Source organism: Fulmarus glacialis, unplaced genomic scaffold (assembly GCF_000690835.1).
Source record: "Fulmarus glacialis isolate BGI_N327 unplaced genomic scaffold, ASM69083v1 scaffold46102, whole genome shotgun sequence".
Classification (NCBI taxonomy): domain Eukaryota; kingdom Metazoa; phylum Chordata; class Aves; order Procellariiformes; family Procellariidae; genus Fulmarus; species Fulmarus glacialis.
Genome location: NW_009199366.1, coordinates 23,561 through 41,796, shown reverse-complemented (window position 1 = coordinate 41,796; position 18,236 = coordinate 23,561). Strand labels below are relative to the sequence as shown.

General features: G+C 47.2%; 1 protein-coding gene across 1 annotated transcript in view; it reads right to left on the bottom strand.

The window, feature by feature from the left end:
* Nucleotides 1–381: 381 nt before the first annotated feature.
* Nucleotides 382–18,236, bottom strand: part of LOC104071397 (bicaudal D-related protein 1-like) — a gene marked incomplete at its 3' end in the record, with an annotated part of 41,319 nt that continues 23,464 nt past the window's right edge. Inside the window, exons 3-9 of the mRNA XM_009573224.1 lie at nt 9,002–9,118; nt 8,315–8,326; nt 6,800–6,946; nt 5,600–5,779; nt 5,071–5,289; nt 3,752–3,895; nt 382–512 (exon numbers count right to left, since the gene is read on the bottom strand). Coding sequence (XP_009571519.1) covers nt 382–512; nt 3,752–3,895; nt 5,071–5,289; nt 5,600–5,779; nt 6,800–6,946; nt 8,315–8,326; nt 9,002–9,118 — 950 coding nt within the window. The remainder of the gene's footprint in view (nt 513–3,751; nt 3,896–5,070; nt 5,290–5,599; nt 5,780–6,799; nt 6,947–8,314; nt 8,327–9,001; nt 9,119–18,236) is intronic.

Below are 18,236 nucleotides of genomic sequence, written 5' to 3'. Positions count from 1 at the left end.
CAGGGGTGTGTGTCTGGAAGAGCAAAAGAAGAAAAATATGACAAATAGGGCAGACCTAGTGTTTCCATTTGGTTCCCTGAAGTCCTCTCCTCCTTGCTGTGACTCAGACCAGCACTAGGGATGGCAAAAACATGGTTCACAGCATCTTCCTAAGTGCTCCCAATCCTGCCATGGGACAGCTCTGGAAATCGGCATCTCCTGCCCTGCTCCCAAGCTCCTGGCAGCATTTCCTAATGCCAGCAAAGCCAAGACTCACTCCATCACTTTCTAACAGCTACTGAAATTCGTGGAGGGTGGGAGAAACCCAGCCTGGAGGTATCTCCTGCTAACACACTCCATAACTGCTAACCCCGCCTGGCTTTGGCTGTTCATACCACTTACTTGGCAATAGCCTCATCTCGGTCCCGGATGGCCTGCAGCAGCCGTTCACTTGTCTCCTTGTCTTCAGCAGCACCTCGCAGCCGGTCCCGTTCCTCCTTCAGTGTTGTCATTTCCACACTCAGCAGCGTGACCTGTGGGCAGAGGGAGGGCGTGAAACCCAGGGCTGCTCAGACAAATTCACCATGAGGTGTCGGGGGGGGAAGCCACATGGGCCAACCTGGAGGCTGAGCTCCCCTGCTTGTAGAAGAAGCTGTGTCTGCTGGGAGGGGGCTGTTAGTGCTGGTGCAACCCCCCATGACATGTGTCAGCTTGCCTCGGGATGCCGGCAGTGCCGGTCTGAGCAAGATGGGTCACCAGGACGGCCTCAGTAATGTGCAGCAACAGCACTGAAAGCTGTGCAGTTGTGCAGGGCAGGACCCGTCTCCAACTTTGTTGTCACTATGGCATCAGCACTGAAATATTGCCCCTCTCCAAGCGTTTTGTCTTGTGCATGATCCTGAGTCTGCCTGTTGTATTCTGATCTTTCCAGGGTTAAATTATTGCAAACATAATTTAGCAGTAAATAAGATTTTTTGGAGGGGGCCGTTATGTCTCTTGAAGTAGTATGAAGCTGAAGACAAAGGATGTGAAAATTCCCTTTCACACCATGGAAGGTGTTACTGGAACATCTTACAATTTTAATTAGACTTCAAAATATGTGCGGAGTCTTCAATAGTCTGAGAAATGATCTATCGTTTTGGTCCTATGCAGAGTGAGTTAATAGGGTGTGAAATCATGCAAGGATTGCACTAGCACAGCTTTGCAATATTTCATACACGTTTAATTTCTTTGTCTAGGGCACACACATGCTCTGTTACACTGCTCCACCACCTGGAAACCGTTCCAGCATTTGACCCACCTCCTTTCTCTAAATGCAGCAGTAGTGCTTGAATCCTCAAAGAAATCTTTAAATAGAGGGCAGACAGTCAAAAAGAGCTCATCACATCAGCGGTGTGGGAGGATCTGCCGTTAGCGCCATGGCTGGGTCGGGAGGGAGGGAGGAGGGTGCGAAGGTGCCCTGTCTGTGTGCAGAGGCTCCCCGCTGTGTGCTGGGGCTGCCAGGGAATCGGGGAGCTCTGCCCGAGCTGTGCCCTCCCGCAGCCCAGCATGGGATGCACCTCAGAGCAATGATGTGATGGAGGACAGTGGTGGGAGCTATGTGAAAGGTGTTGAGCACTTCTGCTGAAATCCCAGTGGACAGTGGATCAAGAGGCCCAAAAAACGGCGTTTGGGGATAGGTTTGGGGTTTTAACTGGTTTTGTCTGTGTTTCAGGTAAGAATGGGATGCCACAGAGGGAGGAAACGGACCAGACAGAAGGTGTGAAACCGCTTTCCAGTGTAGACAGAGGCAGGGGTGATTCCTGTCTCCACCAGCTCACCGTGCTCTCAGGCAGGAGCAATGAATGTGTGTGCTGCTACGAGGTCCCAAAAGCCGTTTAGGAGGAGTTCCCCTTTTGTTGTATCAATAGTAGTGACAGCACAGAGGGATGCGGAGGCAGCAAAGCACTGCTGCCCTGGGTGGAGCAGATCTCCATGTGCATTGACTTTCTTTAGTACTGAACTGAAGACAATTTGCCTCTTCTATGGGAGGTGAGAATAATTTTTAACCTTGAGCAATGCGAGGCTGGGTTATGGGCAAAAGCTGCTGGGGATGTGTACTTGCTGCGTGAGGCTGAAGCGCTTCTCTGAGAACAATGTCTGCTGCGTTTGTAGTTATGCCTCATCTTTCACCATATAGCACAGAGGTGTGAGAAGAAAGTAGAACTGCAGTCTTCCCTTTGCTCCCTAAGTATTCAGAGCTTTGGTAGTCAGTGACCCCTAAAAGCAGAGATGGGGGTCCAGACTTGCGATCCAGGGCGGGTCCTCTCGTCCTTCCTGGCTGGGAAGTTTGTGGAGACCAGCCACAGCAAAGAACAACCAAGTGCTGCTCCCTCCTGGTGTCCTGTCAAGGCCTCGTGCAGCCAGGAGCGGTGGTAAGGAGGTGCTGCACCCAGCCAAGCAGGCTGGTGTACGGATGGTCGTCAAAATCAGTGAGTAAGCCTCTAACGGTCTCTGTCAGCACAGGACTATGGCAGCACGGCCAGAGGAGTACCTGCGCTCATGTCTCACTGGGGACACAAGTTTGGACCCTCGAAGGTGTCTCTTGTGGTGGCCACGTCTCTGAGAGGAGCAGTCCTCGGGGAAGGACGGGTGCCAGGGCTGCTCCCTCGCTGCAGTCTGCCTCCGATCAGCTGCTTTGTCGGCAAGACTGTTTCCCACCCTCGTACACGTGCAGCCATCACTGCTGGGGGGATTGAATGATGCTCTCACTCTTCTTTCTTTGGCCCCATGGTGGGAGCTCCCATAGCCCTACACAAGGCTGTCAGACCCCACGTTGTGCTGACTTTCTGAACGGGGATGTGTTTTCTTTTCTCTTCTCCGAAGGGGTACAGCGAAAGGCCGATACAGCACTGCTAGCAAGACCAGCCAAGGGCGTTAATCCCATTCCCTGCTCCAATGCAGTTGGTGCTGCACAAGCAGCTGCGCTAAAGGCTGCTTCTGCTGCAGCCTCCAGATTCCTTCCAGCATTTGGAGACTTGTCCCATAGAGACAGGGATTGCAGAGCATCTGCTTGAGTGCCCGTCTCCATTTGTTGCTTTTGGCATAAGACCTCAGACACAGACGATGCTACATTCAGTGCGGCTGCAGTGTGATTCTGTGCTTTGTGTGTGGTGTTGGTTTTGGGGTTGGATCATTCGTTGCTGTTGAGATTGTCTTAGTCAGTCCCTGTTGGCCCTGGGGTGCTGCCTGGTGCCAGGCTGGCCATGATTAAGATTCTCTAGATGTGCAAAACCCTCTAGAGGGTTTTGTGATGCTGCTGAGGAAGGGGGCCGAAGCTTGCACCACGCAGAGCAGAGCAGCACTGTTTTGTCCATCCAGTGGTTGCATATACCCTTTATGAGGGCTTAGCGCAAGCAAGACAGGTCAGACTGGATACCTATGGGTTTCCAGTACCCCATATCAAGCAGCCTTGTATTTTGGGGTCTTCTGCTGAGAAGAATTTAAGCAAGACAGGTTGGCTGAAAAGCAGATTGGGAGAAAGGTTTAAAGGAAGTTTGGCTGCTTGAGATGGTGTCTGGGATAGGCCCCAGACAACTTGTCAAAAACTCTGATCCTAAATGCATGAAGCCGCTGGACTGGGTTTAACAGAGTCTCCCTCATCCAGCCATAACTGATTTTGGCCCAAATCCTCCTGGGTTATTTATCATGTTGATCTCTTCTATGGAAGGCATGTCTTGGAGAATGAACACTGGTGTTACAAGACCATATGTAAAATGTGCGAATTGCTAACCTGGCTGTGCAGTCGCTGCAGCTCCTCCAAACTCTGCCTCAGTTTCCCCCGTTCTCCCTCCATTAATTCCCTCAGGGCTCGCGAATCCTCGCTTGTTCGCCTGATCTGTTCCTCTAATGTGTCGTCGTCGCTTCGTCGAGAGCTCTGAGAGCGGGAGAGAAATCTCTTGCTCAGATTTCACTTTAAAAAAGGCAATTGCATTAATTTGATACTGGTTTAGGATGGGGGGTACTAAACAAGGAAGAAGAAAGTGTGAATGTGCCTTTGGTAGAGTTTCAGTTTTGTTCCCATGTACCTCCACAGTGGAAACGTGCTCAGCCAAGGGTAGTGTTTCTACATGATAAAAAGAGCATGCAGACGTGTTCTCACCTTAGCATAAGCCAGATTTACAGAGACCTACTGACCACTTGGTAACATATGGCTACAGTCTCCATGTTTGTAGATCTTTTGCAGGACTCTCTATTTTTTATTTCGCAAATACAACTTGATCTCTATGCTCAGCCTTCTTACCAGCTGCTACAGGTCCTGAAACGAGGAAGGTGAGTACTCCCATGTGGGTCTGCAGTTGCAGGGTCTGTACCATCTTCCTCACCATGGCATCTCAAATAAGTCATACTGGCAATGCAACCAGCTTGTGGGTGATGGAAACAGGCCTGATTTGAGCCATTGCAAAAAGTGAGGTGTTTTCTTGTAATTCTGCATGCCTGTGGATGCTGAGTGGTCCTCCATGCCATCCCCTCCTCCCCAGCAGCCCCAGGACCATACCCCAGAGACACCATCCTGTGCCAGCAAAACCTTTCACCTGTCAATGGATTTGAGTCTGGCAGCTCTTGCCAAGACGTTTGTACCCAGTGTCAATTCGCAGGGGCAGAACCTACCCACATAGGGGTTGCGATGTTTTTGTGATACTATTGCTAATAAAGCAAGATTAGGAAAATCCTAAGAGAAATAACTGAACTGTGATGTATAAGACAATCTGCAGTATTTCCACATTGAAACTCTAATTTACTGCAAATCTCAAAGAAAGCCTACTTTCATTAATTTTCCAGAATGACTCCCAGGCCAACGACAGTTGCATGAGCTTGAAACTTGTGGTGGTCTGACCACTGCAGGCTGAAACTCCATGTGCTGGCTTGGCTCTTGGCTGACCATGTGAGACACATGGAGCAGGCTGTGCACTGTGACAGCCCATCTCTGTGGGCCACAGAGGTTTTCTTGGAGACCAGGGACTTCAGGATCCAGCGGAAACCCGCAGCAAGCTCTGTCACCAGGGCAAGGGGACATGCACAAGCCAAGGTCTCTCTGTGCCACCAACTTACCGTGGAGTCTGCCCCATCCAGCACATTTTGTATCAGTCTTTTCAGCTCGCTGAGAGCTGCCCGTAGGCTGCCGGCTGGGACATCTTTGGCTGATGAGGTCTCTGAAGACTCATCCATGGAGGAGTCTGTAGAGACTGCTGAGTCTGCACTGTCGTTTCCTCTGAGATGGGAGCAGAGATATCGCACTTGGCAATATGCTTCCCAGAGCTGCAGCCTCAGCTGGAACAAGAGAGCCTGACATTAGCCTGGGACACCAAGGCCATGGAGATCCTCCTTCCACGGTGAAGTGAGGCATGTGATTGCCAAACCTCACAAATATTTGTCTAGCTTGCTATGCTGGTCTTGAAATGGATGCAGAGATTTACTTTCATATGGTCAAAAGGGTGTTGACACCAGAGCTGAGACCACAACCCCAATTTTCTGGCTCTTGGTTCAGCTCCAAATCCAGATCAAATGCATTAAACTCCCTCTCCCTCTGGAGCTGGTCACAGAGGTCCATGAGCTTTCCGCGGGGCCGGAGGGCAAATACCTGTTCTCGTTCTTGTTCCAGCTCCTCTGCCTCCATGCTCTGCTCTATCTCAGATAGAAGGGACGTGCTGGTTGTGTTGAAATTTTGGAGACTTTTCTCCTCACTGAGCTCTTCTACCTTCCCCTGCAGCTGCCGGTAGGACAGCCGCACCTCCTGGAGCTCCAGCTGGCTTTGGTGCAGCTTGCAAAGAAAATCAAGGAATTTGTCAAGGAAGCAGGAAAAAAAAAAAAAATTAGTGGAGGTGATATGGACTGGATGAATCTCTTGGTTTGTGAAGGAGCTGAGACGGAGGAATGGGTGTCACGAAAGAGGGTGTCCAGCCAGGAGGAAAGTACTCTTGGCTGGTATTGCTATTTATTGGAGCTTAATAATCTCCAAATGTCATTAGACACTGTTTAGACTCCAGAATATCCTGAAAGATAAAAATAGCAGGTTAATCAGCACTAAAATGAAGAACATCATTGTGAAGAAGTTGGGACTCAGGTAAAAAAATTTGCTGAAAACAACACAGCAGGAAGTGAATCCAAAAAGAAAAGTAATATAGACATGTTTTTAAAAAACCTATGCACATATATAAATACAAATATATGTATATTTATATTAAAAAAAAGGGAAAAAAAGATTCAGGGCTGCTTTGGAGAGCTGGGAATCCAGTGGTTGTCAACCCACAGAAGAGAAATGAAAAAATCTTGCTCTCTACTAAAGTGTATGAAGCCACAGAGGTGCCAGCTTGTTCTCCGGGGAGTGACACGTGGCTGCGAACACCATGGGGCTTGTTGGGAAACCATCTGAGCAGTGAGAGCTATGAGGTCAGTTACTGCCCTCTGGGACAGTGGACTCTAAAGAAGTCCCTTCTGAAGCCAATTCTGTTGTTAAAAAATTAAACAAAATGAACTGCAACCAGAGTCTTCTGCTTTCTTTTACATGTCCCTCATTTCCCCAGCACCCTGTCCCACTCCCTTGCTCAGATCTCCCTCCCAAGCCACTCTTTGCTGTGAAGATGCCCCATTGCGGCTCCTGTTATCAGTCCCTATGGGGAACACCCATGACCTTGCTTGCTGCCATGTTTACATGAGCCATTTTATTCTTCCAGTTCTTTTTTCTCCCAGTTCCTGATTATCTTCCTGGTCAATTTTACAGCAAACCATGTCTTTTACTCCATTCCCCCCCCTCTTCCCTGTCCCATCGCTGCCTCCTCACCTGCAGGTCCTTGTCATGGCTTTGCCTCTCCAGGATGAGGACTCGGTCCTGCAGCTCCTCCACGGTTCCCTGGAGCAGGTCGTTCTCCTCCATCATGGCACTAAGGCGATGCTCCAGCTCCCGCTTTCTGTCCGTCAGCATTTTGATCTGCAGAGGAAGGAGAGGCGACGTTGGACCCCGCACTTTCCAGGGAGCAGAGAGGAGGGCAATTACATTCTCAAGAGAGGAATGAAAAAGCAAAAAGCAAAAGTATGTACATATGTATTCTGTACCCGTATAGGAGAAACTGTACCTCTGTGTGTGGTTTAAAGCTTAGGGAGGCTCTGAAAGGAAACTCCTCCTTCCCTAGGCTGCAGGGACAGCTCCGAAGGGGCTGGGTGTGCATTGGCAGGAAGCCAGGGAGCAGGCAGAAATGTCCAAACGGATTAAGCGGAGACCAGCCCTACCCACCCCTTGTACCTTAAAATTTGCAAGACTGGGCAAAACTAGTTACTTTTCCTGGCTGGTCCTTGACTGAGCATGGTGGCATTTTCTCCTGTATGGGTGCTGGAGACCATAGGGTGAGCCTGCGGGATCCTGCTCCCCGCAGGGCTGTGCCACAGCACTGCCCATACGCTTTTCTTAATTGCTGCCTGTTCGCCAGGTCCTCACCAGGGATTTTTCTGTCTTTTTACTTCTAAAGACTCCTTTCTGTGCCATGCTTATTTTTAGTCTCCCAGTGATTGGTTGCCGTTAAAATTGGTTCATTTCTTTTAATTGTCAAGGGCAGCGATTTCAGGTGAAGAGGGACAATGTGCCAAGCAAAACCTCTGTGATTCAGTTAGCTGGGAACAGTGCACAAGATGAATCAGCACTAGCCAAGGTGACTTTTTGTTTAACCAAGAAAAAGGAGCCTTTTCCCAGATTAGTACACACAGGACCTCTGGGGACTGGGTATGCCATTTACCAGTCCAGTGTAATCCTCAATATTCCCTATGGCCTCCTTTCAGTTCATGGACCATAGACAAATTCAGCCACTTCCCACTGCTTTCTTGGCCTCTTTGGGACCTTGTCTCTTTGCTGCTTTCCAGGTTGCTGGAAAGATTTGGCTGCATGAAGGAATATTAGCAAAGTGTGTGGACTTGCTATTTCTGCAGGTTAAAGGCTGCTGCAGGTATTAGAAAGCTGCTTTTAGGAGACTAATGGTTCCTGAGATGTCTCTTCCCACCACCATCATGATTTGTGTGGGTTGGAGAAAAGGGACATGAGAAAAATAAGAGGTATAATACTGAAATTATATCAAGAGTTCATTTTTGGTATTCAAACCAGTAATGAACACCCTGTGAATGATTGTAACAGAAAAAACATCGCTCTGCTGCAGGCCCTGGGCCATAGGAAGGGCACAGGGGGAAAGGGATTTGGGAAGCAAGAGACAGGAAGGAGGTGAGGAGACAAGGTGAGGCATGCACAGTGACAGGCATGCATGATGACAGCAATGCACGCGTGGGCAAAGCCTTTCCGAGCCTCTATACTTACTTCCAGGACCTGCTGCTCCACACCAAGGGGAAGGGAAGAAAAAGCGAGGGACCAGCAGGGAGCAGGTGGGAGTGGGAGAAAAGAAGAAATTGAGAGATTTTAGGAAAAGCTCTTCTAGATAGCTTATAAACAAAAAAAGTGTTAGGGTAGGAGAGTTGGACATCTACCCCTCTGGTTCCTGCCTACAAGGTCTCCAGTGACCCCCATCACAGAAAGCAAGAGCAAGGAAGTGCTAATGTACCAGAGCTAAACCAGGCAGGGACTCCTTGCTTTCCCACATGTGGCTCAGAGGCAGGAGAGGATTGCTGCTTTCTTTGCAGGCATGAGAAACAGAAAAAACCCTCTTGCAGACCTTCCCACCATGCCCCAGATTTTAATCTGCACTGGGCAGAAGGCCTGTAAGAGCACAGCCATGGTTTAGCTCCTAGAAGATCCTTCTCATCCGTTCATTTTGTAGGCGTGCTTGTGGCCAAGACAGCAGTGGAAGCTAGCCTGTGCCACCCCAGCCAGCCCTGGGTTGCAGCAAAAATCCTCACCGGAGTAGTCCTTTGCCCCACAGCTACCATCCTTCTCTTTGTTTGCTCCAAGCAGCAGGTTTTGTTTACCCAGTTCAGAGGGGTTCATTATACAACTTAAAATAGCCCTGGCCACTTTTTGAAGGAGTAAGGCTGAGCATGAGTGACTCACCTCAGCCTGAAGGCTCTCGAGCCGCACGATGTGTTGGCTGCTGGAGGAGTTCTTCTCCCGAAAGTCCTCCCGGAGGCTGTGGACCTGCAGGGAGAGCTGCCGCTCCACCTCTGACGCCTGCAAGGAGAGACCAGCTGGCGTTACCCCGGGGCGTCGTCCCATAGACAGAAAGCAGTTATCTCCTCCTGCCCATGGGAAGCCCTGCTCCAAAATTACTTCTGCACGAGCCCCAGTTTTGGCAGAAACTCTGAAGCCCACAGAGTCTTGTTGAGGGAAAAGCTCATCCTGGATGGACATTGAGGAGAGCAGCCATTTACACCATGTTGATTTTCCCCTGGGGCAGCCAAAGGGACACAGCCTATAACTTTCTTCCATTGCAAAATAGCATAATTCCCATGCCCTACAGGGAAATTAGTTTTCCTCAAAAACAGTAGACTGATCGGGGTTGAGGAGGAGACCAGGCCACTTGCAAAGGCAGAGGGAAGGCAATCTCCATAGACCCCCGAAACACTGCTATTAAATTTATGTTTTCTAAACCTCTGAACATCTTTGGCACAGCTCTAAAATAACAAGTGCTCTTTGCCTCTGATTTCTGGCTCCCGTCAGGGCCAGACGGAGAAGCATCCGCTCCACATAACTGTCGGTGCAGGATCGCTGGGCTTGGCCCTCTTTCCCATTCAGAAGGAGGGATGCCCCATTTATGCGGGGTGGTTTGAGGACAGTGGAAAGGCCATTCCTACCTGCAGGATGCAGGCTGCAGGCAGCCTGTATAAATGACAGCTTAGACGTGTTAACTACTCTCCAGACAGCTTTATGGCTGATTTTTACATGGTGAACACACTTGTTTAGGCTTGTAAGAGAACATAAGGTTTTTATGACAAATCCCTAATGAGACAGCGCAAATAGATGGGTTTCTATTTAATTAGCCTCCATCAGGTTCCATTACACTTAGGCACAGACCTCCCCCTCCAGCATATCAGCTGGAAGTGAATCGATCCCCTTCAAGAGGCAGCATTGCCATCCTGCTCGGGGCACAGACAGAGCTGTATATCCAATGGCAAATGCCATCAGCGGCCACAATGCCTTACACAGGGAGGTGAGATGGGAGGGAGGGATCGGGGCAAGAAGAGAAAACCCGCATTGGGGTCAGCAGCTGTGGGCAAGTTTGGGAGTGCATCCTTATGTCTGGCAAACGCGGGTCAGGATTTGACCCAGGGTGCTCTGACTGACAGGGAGCCCAAGGCTCCACCAAAGGGTGCAATGACAAGCTCTAGTAGCTTCTGACCTGAGGAATGAACACACAGACCCAGCCTGAGCTGCCCACAAAGGCAACACTACCCCCTTTTAAAAATGGTCCCTTATTTTGCACAGTCAGCAGCAAAATAATCCAAATCAGAAGCAAGAGGTAAAAGGCTGTTCCAGCTCCATCAAGTGGAGGAAACTGTGGTTGCCCCCAACACTGCTTGCTTGCAGGGGCAGCAGAAAACAGAAGCGTGGCCACTGAAATCGGCCAGGCTCTGACCACCGGCTTCTGGAATGAGAAATGGTTTCCAACAATAAGAAATAATCTTGTCTATCAATTGGTTTTTAGTTCCCTTCTTGTCCTGGATTAGCATAACTGGTCTTTTCCCGTTCTTTAAAGCCTCACATCAGAGGCCTTTGCGTATCGCCCTCACCTCATTTATTTAATAAAGCTTCCTTGCACAGGCAGAGTACACAAAATATAATGATAGCACAGCACTATAGGAAGGGGTTGGTTATTTTTCTTCCCTTAAGCAGCTATAGATTTCAGAGCATCCAGAGCAGCTATTAATTGGTGACACTAAAGAAGATGGATGGATTGTGCTTTTTTTTAATGATTCACTTGCTTTTGTAAAGACTGCTGAAACATCTTCATGCTGAAATACTCCGCGGGAGCTATCAAGGATGAAAAAGCACCAGATGAAAAGCACCAAAGGATTTTGCCTGCAAGATGCTGACCACACTCCCAAGGAGCACAAGTGTACCAGATGAGATGATACACCAATATTTGATGGTTAACTGTATAACATAATTTACATGCTAGAACAACTCTAGGTACAGATAGTGTAAATGTGCAATATAGCAGTAAGAAACAAGGGAGTGTTAACGGCACTGTAAAAATCCCTGGTAAGACAATATATAGCGGCTGTTGCTAGTTCTGGTCCCCATGCTCAGATTGGAGCAGGTGAAGGGATGGGCTGCAAGGGTGATCCAGATCGTGGAAAGTCTGTTATATGAAAGGAGACTAAAAAAGGATGGCTTGTTTTATCTCATGCAATGAATGCTGAGAGAGGACTCCCTATAAATACATCACGGACAAGCACACAGAAGGGAGAAGCGCTATTTAAGCAGAAGCCCAATTTTGGCAGAAAAAATGATGTGAATAAATTACATGAGCATATTAAGGCTGGGAATAGGAAGATTTCTATATTTCCAAGGAGCTGCAATAGGATCCCTCCTCCTGCACCATTACAGTAGGAGACATGGTGGCAAAAATTAATTTTGTGATGGAGCTGGATCACTTTATCATGCCGTTTCTTTCAGAGGGCTGCCTACGACAGAAGGGAAATGAATTGACCTCAAAGGTCCTTTCCGGTACTAGACTGCTTGCAGGACTGTAAGGTTTGTATTCACCAGCTTTAAATCATCATCTGGAATTTATCTACTTGCTGCTCAGCTCACACGCTCACTCATCTTATTCCTGTAGTTATAGCCCACATGGAGGGAAGAAAGGACTCACTTATTGTTAGCATTTAAAGCAGACAGGCCCTAAAGCAGACAGGATGTTACAGTGTCATCTCAGCGTACACCATTCATATCCTATCTCATGCAGTAGAGAAAAGTAAAAATAATACTTTCTTTAGCCTCATACAGTGCAGAATACTCTCTCTGACCAGCCGTTTAACAGAAGTAAACAGAAATGACTGTATCAGGTTTTTCCCTCCGCAGGAGAATGAGGAAGAGTCTTCATCCAGTTCTTCTGGATAGGGAAATGGCTGATATCTTTATTCTCACCTTTGCAAAGATTTGATTTTTCATAGACATGAGACAAAGTCTTCCGAGCTGAGCTCTGGTCATAGAAACCCCCTTTTCATGCTACATTTGTTTCAGAGGTTATTTGTACTGCTGCCGAACTAGCTTTTCTAATTGATTATGAAGTCTAGATTTTAACATCAATTTGCATTCTTTTACGGAAAGCCACCTTGACAGTGTCCAGTATTTGTCAGGCTTTATGGCGTATTTTTATATGACATCTACTTGGGTTCTCCATACTGCTGTACATGAGTGCATGTGTACATGTGTGTTTTAAACCATGAGCTCACTACTGATAACTTCTAACATGCTCTTTTACTTAGTGTCATCAGAAAAGGTACCCTTCTATCTACATTTTCCCTTTATTGCTCAAATAAGCTATACGTTTTGATGAATGGAAGCGAGTTTCTTCTCCTCAGCCAGTCTGGCTCTACTCTCATTATGCAAACTGTAGGGCTTTCTCTTCCCCATCAGTGTTTTCCCAAAATTAAAAGCTAAAACCTTTTGTGGTTACGTCATTTAGCGATGCATTGATTTTGCTAGAGAGAAGTAATATTCTTTCCAGAAAGGCAGACATATATCGCCCAACACCATAGCTTTGTTCTGTAGTTAAGAAAGAATTAATTTCCTAGGTATAGGCAAATTAGCCAACACAGCCACCAGGCAGAGTTTGAAATGTATCTGCAAAAGCGTAGACATCAATTCACAATCAGATATATTCAATCAACTGTGAGATTCGTTTTCTGGACTTCAGGCAAGGTTTAGATGAGATCTGGGCAGTGCAAGAAGAAAGGAAGAGCAGGAGGACATTTTGGCCTCTGCTTTAATTAAGTTTTTTTTTTCATTGCAAACCTGATTAAGTTTCTCTCGTGATTAATTCTGAAGTGCTAAAATACACAAAACTGTGTAGATATTTGGCAGAAAAATATGGCTTACCAATTACAATAACTCCGTGAAGTTTAACATCTGGAATATATGAGCAATAAATAAATTAAATAAATGTAAATAAATTGGAGCAGTGATGCTCCTGTGAAGAGGGGATCTTTGAAATGTTTGGGATGGACTGTGAGAAATAAACGGCCTGTAGGATAGTCTCATTCAAAGAAAACCCTCTTTGGGGGGAAGATTTGCTAAATAAAACTGCAATCAAAATATCCAGCTATAAGTCATGTCAGAAGAAAAGGAGAATGGAAAAAGTTTAATAGACTGTAGCTGGGTGAAGAAACCAATGTTTCCATATGATTTACTTCTACAAACAAGATGATTCAAATTTAACAAAGGATATTGAAGATATTCTTGCCTAAAATAGCTAAGAAAGAGAAGTCCTAATTAGTGCTAAATTTGTAACACTCAGGAGGGCATGTTACCCCTTTTATTAACTTGCTGTTAGCTGAGTTCAAGGGACTCCCCGTTCCCGCTGTGGTAGCATTAACACTTCGAACCACTAATCGCTGCCTCCTCTGGCTTCAGGTTCCTGGATTCCCAGCTCTTCTTTTGGCTACTGAAATGCAAGCAAAGGAGGAAACAACAAACGTCTTGCTTTAGAATACTAAAAAAACTCCATTAATCTGGCTGCTGAGGGAAGCCCGAGATAATTGGGATTGCTGCCCCGCCACCGCAGCCAGCACCCTGGTGTGGTGGCGGGAAGCCTGGTTTTCTGGGCTAGCCAATCCATGCCAAGAAAGTGGTGAGGCCATGGCTATTTTCCAGCCCTTGGCATGCCAGCACCATAAGCAACCATCTATATTTTGCACACCTGGAGGTTGCCCAGTTTGGGAATCTTTGAGAGATTTTTACCAAAGCTTTTAATTCAGGTCAACTTTAAATTGTTATTTAAAGCATTAGTCTATCCAGGAAAGTGCTTACGTAATAGCAGCGTTTGCTGTTCGTCACCTTTTGAGGGCTTCAGTTTGCATTTGCCGATTTATGTGCACAGAGGAGTGATTCCCTGATGGATGGCCCCTGCATCGCAGCACCCTCGGCTCCGATACGGCAATGCCGCTGCACGTGTGGAGAAGAGCAATGGCACTGTGGTGGGTTGGCCAGACGCCCACCCAGCTGCTCTCTCACTCCCCCTCCGCAAGAAGATGGGGGAGAAAATAAGATGAAAAAGCTCGTGGGTTGAGATAAAGACAGGGAGATCACTTACACAAATTCAGCAGAATTTGAAGTAAAAACAGTGACTGGGAGACATAACGGGCAATGCTCGGACTGGCCATTGCCAGGGACTGGATTAATAGTGGGTTTTTTTTTGTTGTTGTAAAGTGGTGAAGGGACGAGGGGTGGAGCTGTACTGCCTGTGTATATTGCCCACCTTCGCAGTGTTGTGATGATGCCACTTCGATTTTGGCGCGAGGAGATTTTTTTGTGGTTGATGTCGTTAGTGAAGTTTGTGAAGGCTGTGTGACGAGTGTGTATTTTAATGACAATTCTTAAATATGTTTTTCACCGAGGCAAGGGGTGGAATTTATTGGGTCTAGGTGTCCAGGCAGGCAGCGGGGCTGCAGGGACCTCTCTGAGGAGAGGCCGGGGCTGCCCCATGCCGGACACAGCCGGTTCCAGCCGGTTCCGCAACAGCTCCACCGCAGGGCACCGCTGAGCCTGTCAGCGACGCCAGTGGCGCCTCTGGAAAAATGTACTTAAGAAAGGACAAAACACTGTCTGGCAGTGACGAGTGAGGTAAAAAATGTGAGAAACAGCCCCACGAGCACCAAGATTGAAGGAGGAGGAGGAGGGGGATCTGGCTAAGCCTTCTCTGGAGGACCTCTTCCCACCGGTCCCCAGTGCAGTGCAGGACATTGGAGCTGGGGAGTGCTGTGCATCATGGCCGGGGTCAGCATTGTCCCCATCTCTGCCAAACAATGTGGTGGGGCTGAATCCTCCTCTCCTTGCCTCATTCCTTGCTCTGCTACTGCCCAGGTGTGGGGAAATTTAACTACGCAAAGTATGTACCAGCTTGGTCCTGGTGTGAGAGCCGTCACTGCCTGGAGAAGTTGTGTGGAAAAAATGAGAATTGAGGAAACCTGCAACACTTCCAAAATATTTTGATTGTAAACATCCAACAGAGACCATTAATGTTGATCCCATGGGATATTTTTAGAAAAAATGGATTTTTAAGACTGTAAAAGTGCTAGGATAATGCTATGTAATATATACCTATTATATATCCAGTAGCTATAAGCAGACTGGCAGGTGGATTAAATACCAGTAGCCAGACTGAGTACATTTGCTCAGCTTTTGCAGGTAAGATTTACTTCCTAACACAGGTTTCTTTTTGCTCAGGAACCATCTCTGCAATCTGCCATAGCACCCGTCAGCCCACTCCCTAGTGTTCTTCTTGGTTTTCACCCCCAGCTGACTGCTACTTCATTTAGGTAAGGTCTGCGAGGCGGCCACGGTAGGGACATGCAGCATCCAGCCTGAGGTGTCCTCACTGGGGCCTGGCACTGAAGTCATACATCTATGTGAAATTGTGAGCTGGATGTGGCACACTGTCCCCCTGTCTCTGTCACTTTTTTCAGTGCAATTCAGGCAAATTACTTCGTATGTGGCATTTGGTGCCTTTGTACCACACACCTTCACACTCAGCTACCTGCAATGGTCTTTACACCCCTGCAGGTCTCCTCCTGGTTATTCCTTCTCTCTTCTTATTCAGAGGATCCAATAATTCCATATCTGCTTAGACAGAAGGGTTTGATGTTGTGGCACACTGCCTGACCTCCTTTGCCTCAGCCGTACAGGCTGATGAGCCTTCCCTTCAGTGGGAAACAGGCTGACGTTGTAGAGCGCAGGCCAGCTAGATTGGTTGGGGCATCCTATACTAACCACAGAGCAGGTGAACAAAAGAAGAAACAAATGAGCATTTTTTTAGCACAAAATGGACCTGTCAAGAAAAAAGGGAATCAAGGATCTAAAGGATGAGGGTCCTTAATTGCCAAAGCAAGGAATCTGAGTAATGGAGAATTACTCTTTTATAAGCATCAGGCTCCGGACACATTTCTGATGGGTAAAGCCTCATGGCTGCAGCATTAAACCTAGTCTGAGAGGATTCTGTGAGACAAAGGACAGCAGTGGCATCTTATGCTAAGATCTGCACTACTTCCACAATTGTGACGTTTTGGAAATACTATACTTTATTGCTTGCATGAAAGTGAGATCTGTTCCCCTTTCCCTTCTGTAGGACAAGTAGGAAATGCTTAGCATGTCCTTTGACCTCACTCCTATTTACCTGAGTTTTAAAATAAAACAAACAAGAATCTGAGTAGTTTCCTCTCAATACAGCCCAGTCATGCAGGGGGCTCTTGTGGATGGCAATGAGTTAATGCCGCATCAGCTCAGATGCCTCACACCTGAGAGGCAGAGGCCAAGGGGGAGCTGGCTATAAGAGAGAGCAGGGAGCAGCTAGATTTTTTCTGTGTGGGGCTGGGCTTGCACCTGCCTGTTGAGGTGGAGAAGTATTGTTAGAGTGGAGATGTTTAGCACCTTGGTGGAAACCTCCACAAAACCTGAACCTGCTCAGCCTGAAGCTGGATTGCTTGTTTTTGGGGGTGAAGTGCTTGCATCAGCTGACTTTGGTCCTATGTTTCTCGTGGCTGGAGGGCTGGAAGTGCTGCTGGAGACAACTGCTGTTAATACTGAAACACATTAAGGTACCGTTACTTTTTTTCTTTCCAAGTGTCCTTGAAAAATCCTTTTAATGGGGATAGTGAACTTTTGCTGCATCACTAAGCAAAGCATGAAAGAGTAGATAGTCAGGGTTTTCCTGGCAATGTAATTGTTCTTTTTTTTTCCTTCCTATAAGGTAAGCTGATATATGAGAACCAGTTTGCAACGCAAACATCTGAATGTTTGGCAAAGAGCTTAGGGGAATGAAAGCAAAATGGTGGTCTTCATCTTGTTTTTCAGTAAGTGCTCAAATAACTGTTTGGCTGAGGCCAAAAACCGTTAGCTTAGGCTAAATAATCTTGCAGGATTAGGAACTGGTGTTTAGAGCAGTAGCAAAGACAGTTGTGTGGCATATGGGGGGCAACTCTAGCTGGGTGTAATGTCTCTAGGTTCATTGTTTGAATGAAAGAAATACCTTCACAAGTAGATGTGGGTTGCGCACATGTTTTAGGAGGTGCTTAAACACGAGCCTCCCTTTTTTGTGGTTTATTCTTGATCTAAGCATTTGGCTCTTGTGGAGAGGAAAATACAGTGTGTGGAAAAATGAGTCAGCCTGCTTCCTGCGGGAGGGACCGTCGGAGGCCTGCTGCTTTGAATGCTGCAATAAATTAGCACTGGAGATAACTCGGAGGACAAAGTTGCTTGGAGGACACGCAGTGCTAAGTAGTGCACGCAGTGGCTCTTGCTCTCTGTATGCAAATTCTGCTTGCAGAAGAAATGAGGGAGATGAGACAGCCCTGCACAGTGGCTCCTAGGGCTGGTGTCTGTTGTAGGGCTCTGAATGGAGAGTTGAATATGGGGCTTGTTGGCAGCAACTTGGCTCCTGGCTGTTGAGAAGGAATAGGGTAATAAAGTGTAACACTAGCAGGCTCTTCTAGTTCTGTGTAGATGCTGCACATGACCTTGAATGAAGCATTTGTTCCTCTGCACTTTAGTTACCTATATGTAAATAGAAGCAGAGAGGCTTGTGGCTTTAAATAATCAAGTCGGGTGATGCTAAAGTGGAGCTGAGAGAAACCATCCCATTAACTTCAGTGGAGCAGAGCTTGGGTCCAGTGTGTTGCAAGGGGGTCTGGGACCTTCAGGTTAAAAAGCCTGTTGTCCCCCCACACCTGTGTGTGAGACTGCAGTTTCTGAAGTTTTGCCTTGGCCTAGCAGAGGGAACTGGTACAGTTTGAAAGCTGGATGGTCCGTGTTTTGCATCAGTAAGTTCAGTCATCTGCTCTCTTAGATAACTTCTAATGCATTTCTAATGCTTAATTTCCATGAGTAACTTATTTTTCCCCGACAAAAGGCGTATTTTATCTTGATAGAGCATTTTGGCCAAGTTACCTTTGATGTGGGTTTTTAATCCAGATTTTTTGAGCTCAGTCTGACTTTCCTGCTTGAGCTAAAGGGTGAAAAATCTTTCTCCAGTAAATTTCTAGTGAGCCATAGTGTGGGTCACATGATAGCCTAATGAAATACAAAGTGCCTGACTAGTTTGGAAACAGCTGAACTGGAAACATGAAGACTT